General features: G+C 32.7%; 1 protein-coding gene across 1 annotated transcript; it reads right to left on the bottom strand.

Moving 5' to 3' along the window:
• Positions 1-202: 202 nt before the first annotated feature.
• On the bottom strand, positions 203-4,383 carry LOC25492623 (cyanogenic beta-glucosidase). Its single transcript, XM_013600790.3, has 13 exons — positions 4,156-4,383; positions 3,955-4,024; positions 3,115-3,173; positions 2,959-3,034; positions 2,790-2,867; positions 2,620-2,707; positions 2,256-2,511; positions 1,923-2,038; positions 1,404-1,621; positions 1,235-1,266; positions 1,006-1,108; positions 799-907; positions 203-663 (listed from the first exon to the last, which is right to left on the bottom strand). Exons 1-13 carry the CDS (start codon positions 4,339-4,341, stop codon positions 471-473), a joined length of 1,584 nt encoding a protein of 527 aa, XP_013456244.1. The 5' UTR covers positions 4,342-4,383; the 3' UTR covers positions 203-470.
• Positions 4,384-5,890: the final 1,507 nt, after the last annotated feature.

Consider the following 5,890-nt stretch of genomic DNA (forward strand, 5'->3'; position numbering starts at 1 on the left):
AGTGAACAACTATACGTTCAAGAATTTGGAAGAACTATATTTTCTCTCTGTCATTTGAGCTTGACATCTTCCTTTGTTATCATTGTTGTGAGAGACATTTTGTAGAAAACAAAGAGTATATATAGCTACTCTCCATCAAATAGGTTACACAAATAGTCTCTGTCTTTCATTTCTACCACAAAGTAAACATACAACAAATCTCTTTTTACATAACTATTAACGTACTAACATTTGTTTATCTAGAAAAAAGAAAATTAACATACTAACATTTGCAATTAAAAAAAACTAAAAATAAAAAATAGAAAATACAACAAGTCTTTTCTAGAGGCATCATGGCTTTCATAACACTTTGATATGCATGTTTGAAACTGCAACATCTAGAAATCTTTTATTGGCAATTTTTTTTTTCTTTTCACATAAATCTGTACATGAGTGAATTCCATATCACTATTTTCTAATCCTAAGTTCATTTAAACAGAACACTTTTCTTGGCAAGATTTTTTGAGGAAATTCTTGAACCAATGTGCCGAGAGTTTTGGGTGTCTTTTCAAGTCGTCGTTATAATCCACAAAGACGAGTCCAAATCGCAAGCTGAAGCCAGATTCCCATTCATGGTTATCCAACAATGACCATGCAAAATATCCCTTTACATTCACACCTTCCCTGTTATGCATAAAGCTCAATAATAGGTAAATGTAAAAATGAAGGGTAGAAAAAATGCATTGTGAATTGATATGTATAAAACCTACAAATCAATAACTAGAAGCTTAGAGGTTCTTCTGATAAAGCATTAGTTACCTGATTGCAGCTTGAACATAATAAAGATGACGATAAAAGTAATCGATTCTATAAGTATCTAAAAGGGATTCTTCAAGTGACAGTTTAGGATCGTTGAACTCATCACGACCTGTCAATTGATTTTGTCACACTTTCATTAGCTTAATTAATGTTTCAGTACTATGCACATGATATCTTAGAGAATAAGAACTATAATAGAGTTATTACCATTTTCAGTGATGTAAATTACGGGGTTGTTATACTTATTCTTGACGTAAAGCAACAGGTTTCCTAATCCTCTCGGATAAATGCATAACCAACTTGAAGCAGACTGCATATAATTAAAAAAAAAAAAGGTTATCGTTATATTTTAGAAATTATATTTTGGACCACAAAAGCTACAAATGAGAAGCATTGATATGCAAGTTAGATGCTAATGAAATGATAAAATATATACCATTGGACCAAGGGGCTTGCCATCACGATGAACTGTCATCGAAAAAATAATAAACAAATGATTAGATATAAATTTTAGAGTATGTATAATTACTTTTCTTTCAATTCTGTTTGGAAATTCAGCAGAACACAATTAATTAGTGCAAGCATATATTTAATTTGATAATTACATGTAGCATTGATAAGAGAATCAGTTTGTATGGCGGGTCTGGCATCGCGTAAGTGAGGTGCATCAGCAGCATAAGAGGATGAGTAATAGTTTAGGCCAAGAAAATCGAAGGACCCCTTAAGTTCCTCGGATTCTTTTTTGGAGAACTTTGGTAGCCGGCTTCCAACCAAAGATCGCATGCTTTTTGGATAGTTTCCTTTTGTGATTGGATCCATATACCTACAGAAAAAATGCAAAATGCAGATGCAATCAAAAAAATGTATTAGTCTTCTTTGATTTCCTATATTACTTTGCACAAATGGCATATAGTTACATTTGAATTCAGAAAATCTACATAACTTATTTCTTGAGTTGAAAACATAGAGTGAACCAAAATCAAATGTATTTCACATTCAATATTAACCAGATTATCATGATCATATCATGATCACATTTTTAGAAAAATTAATTAATATTTTCAAAAAAATTCATGATCATATCTGTTAATGTTGCGCTACGAATAGTTAAGATTAATCTTTACCATCCAAACATGAAGTCGAGGCCTCGTTGTGCAGCATCAACATCTGCTTTCGCTTGAGAGGCCGGCTCATACCAATGAGAGAGTAAGGTAATCCCTATTATACCATATTGAGATGCCTGCATTTTTCCAAATTTTGGTTATGTGGTTAGAAACAGCTCTAATTAGTTCACACTAAAAAATGAAGTATGATCTATCAAAAGAAAGCAATTGTGTATGCTTTTGTCCGACTTTCCCTTCTATTACAGAAGATCAAGTCTCATGTTATTTGAATTTCAGGACATAAAGATTTCAGTGCCGAATTTGAATAATATTTTTCTTTTAAAAACAGAAAACCTGATATTTGGTCTTGTATAGTTTTGTAGCAGCAGCATGAGCAAGAAGTTGGTAGTGTGCAGTCAAATATGGCTCGGTCCCTGAATCGCCTCCTGTGCAATTCAGATTTAACCAATCTGAACATCGACCCGGTGCAAACTTTCCATATGCATAAGCATTCATGCTCACACTCCATGGTTCATTCAAAGTAATCCAATGTTTCACCCTATCACCAAATTCCTTGTAGCAAAGTTCAGCATAGTCCTTAAAATCATCTCTGCAAGCTCGCGAATTACACATGTTAATCACTTATTTAGATTTACCGCAATCTTTCCCTAAATAGTCATAAAGAAATAGCTCTATATTGAAAATTGGTGTCACTCACACAATCCGTGGGCTTAAAAAACCGTCATACTCATCCTCTAAGGCTTGGGGAACGTCCCAATGGAAAAGGGTCACATATGGCTGCAAACCTGCATTATTCTCAATGATTATTTATGATTGACAAACCACATGGATATGAAAATAAGTAAATAAAAATTGATGAATCTTTACCATTAGCCAATAGTTCATCGATGAGGTTGTTGTAGTAGTTTATTCCCTCTTGGTTTACACCTCCACTAAGCTTTCCTTCTGCAAATAGTGATAGGATCATAGGAAATTTATGATGGTTTCTATAAATCACCAATATACAAGGAGGAATATTAACAAAAATAAGACTTACTTGGTAGCACTCTAGACCAAGCAATGGAAAATCTGTAAGCATCCATATTCAAATCCTTTATGATTCCAATATCTTCCTGAAATACATAGAGTAGCCTATCATGACTCTAAATATATGTTACATTTGTATTTTATATACTTCTGCAAAACTACATACCTTGTACCGATGATATGCGTCGTCGGCTACATCTCCATTACCTCCATCTCTTATTTTTTCTGCAAGCCATTTCATTTATATATATGAGAAGTCCATTCATGCTATGTAACTAGGCAATTCAATATATAAGTAAAGCAAGCAAAAACTTATGCTATGTTGGATCATCAAGGTATTCAGATGCTACTTATGCTGAAAATGACTATTGATCAAGATTCTAGCATCAAATACATCATTAAGGGAAAGATAGCAAATTGCACAAAATTTCCTTTGTTATTTTTTTTTTTTTGAAAAGGAAAATGTTGCACTAAATTGAATATGGAACTTGCAATATCTGACATGCCTAAAGAAAGGAGTTCCGGTCCACGTGAACATATCTCACTTAGCATGGACAGTGCAATATGTAAGGGGCTGGGTTCGAACTCTGGATTCTTCACTTATTCGCATTAATTAAGGAGTAAATTTCTAGCCATTAGGCTAATTGAAAAAAAAAAAAAGTAGTTCCACATGTCCGTTGATTTTTTCCCCAAATGAACGGCCATGAATTCTTTATGGTGCAGGTTGGACCGTTATATTAGGATAGCTATAGAGAGTTTCCCTCTCTTAATCTAACGATTTATGATCAGATGTGCAATTAAGCGTGATGTAGAGGATCTATTTTGCATATCAACATTAAATTTAAACACATACATATTTTTTTCGACGGAAAACACATGATATAATTTGTCTTATAAGTACATCTCAAATGGTAATATGTTGTAAGTTTGAACCCACATTACCCAAAAAAACATGATATTAGTATTTTCAAAATTGCAAAATGAAAGAGAAGTAATTAAAAATAACCTGGGTGTTCATGAGTGAAAGTATCCCAAATACTTGGTCCTTTTCCATCTTCAAATGCTGCACCTTCATACTACAAAAAATTAAAATAACATGAAACTTAATTAGTACACAAAATCAAATCTCTAATAGCTACATTTCTACATTGCATGCATATTGCATAAATAATAATAATAAAATTGAAAGATGTTTGTTTGTGCATGCCTGAAATGCAGAAGAAGCTGTTCCGAAAACAAAGTTTGGCGGGAAACAGCTCCGATTGAGATCGGAAAATTCGCGAAGATGGAGAAGTGAAGAAGGTTCAAAAGCATTGATATGAGTAACAATGGTAATGGTAATAATAGAAAAAATGAAGAGTAACGAAAACACGTTGAAATCAAATGCTGCCATATTAATTATGTTTATGCACAAAGTGAAATTAAATGGAATGTAACGTTCTATGGTTTCCCTTTATAGAAGGAGGAGGGAGGAAATTTCCTTGAATAAAAATAAATAAATTAAACTAAAAAGTAAAATAAATAATAAAATAAAATTATGGATTCGATTATTTAGGAAGTTACGTATTACTAGTTTCTTCATTGCTGCTTGTTTAGATTTGAAGTAATGAGCACGATTGTTTTACGGGGTCAGTTTTATTTTATTTAATTATTATTTTAAAAACTATTGTCAATATAATCAAATTCAATTCCTAAAAAAAAAAAATATAGTCAAATTCAAATTACCTACGTTTAATAATGGATAGGGTTGACACATAAACTCTTTAAAAGGAAGGTTTGACACATAAACTCTTACAAGGAAGGTTTGACAAATAAACCTTGCTCACGGATATATTCAAATCAAATAAAATCTAATAATTTTTAATTTGATAACATATATAAAAGGAGAAAACTTAGATGCAGTTCCCTGCATCCTGTAGGTGCTGTTCTCCAATCGACACATGACACGTCAATTATTTTGTCCACGTCAGATGTTAAGAGATTAACAGTAAACGTTTTGTTCAGTTACTGTTTCTTTCCATCTCCTCTTCAACTAACCTGATCTTCTCTTCGAGAATCAACATACCACAGCCACGCACTTTCCCCCTATCGATCTTCCATACCTCCCCCTCTGTAGGGCCACCAACGTATGTGCATCAAAACATGGGACATGATAAAAGCCCAAACTCTTTGATATAGACAAAACATTGACAACTTATTCTTATATAATCAAACAAAATATCTGTCATGGAGGAGGGTTCAGTTTGTGCTGCAACGGTTTAAGAGGAAATTTTACATACGCTCCTGCTTGGATTTTCTTAGATTCTTGTTTCTTTCCAAAATTTCAGCATATATGGTTTCTTCTTTCTTTTACTGTGTTGGTGTTTTGCTTTCTCTCTTGCATTGAGGGATCTGATTGTTATCTTAAAGTTTAATTACAGGGTGGGGTTTTGCCACTGTTAGTTCTTAGTAGTGATGATTTGACATCTATGAGAATGTAGATTGTGATAGAACGCAGATGATCACAACAGTTGCGAAGACGAAACATTGAAACGGAAAGAAATTAACGGACGTTAAATCATATAATTTAATATAATTAAATATCCAGGTGTCCTATTTTTATTCGTGAACAGTAAAAACTGTGCCTATGCAACTGTACATAAGTTTTCTCCTATATAAAATTCAATAATTTATAAGAATATTACTTTTATAAATAGTTATAGCAGAAATATGCTGTTGGAAATGATGATGCTACGATGAGTATGCACTAGTTAGTCTTATCGTGAAAAATAGTTATCATAAATTCAACAACCCTAGTCATGTCTTAGGTACGTACCACGTTAATGATAGACGACTCGGTTCTACGAAATTGTTGTTATTTGGTGGTGAGATTTTGATGTTATATGCATGTGATTTTCATGTTGTGTGTGTTTTTTTTTTTTATCAAAATAAAGTTAACTATT

Source organism: Medicago truncatula, chromosome 4 (assembly GCF_003473485.1).
Source record: "Medicago truncatula cultivar Jemalong A17 chromosome 4, MtrunA17r5.0-ANR, whole genome shotgun sequence".
NCBI classification, from domain to species: domain Eukaryota; kingdom Viridiplantae; phylum Streptophyta; class Magnoliopsida; order Fabales; family Fabaceae; genus Medicago; species Medicago truncatula.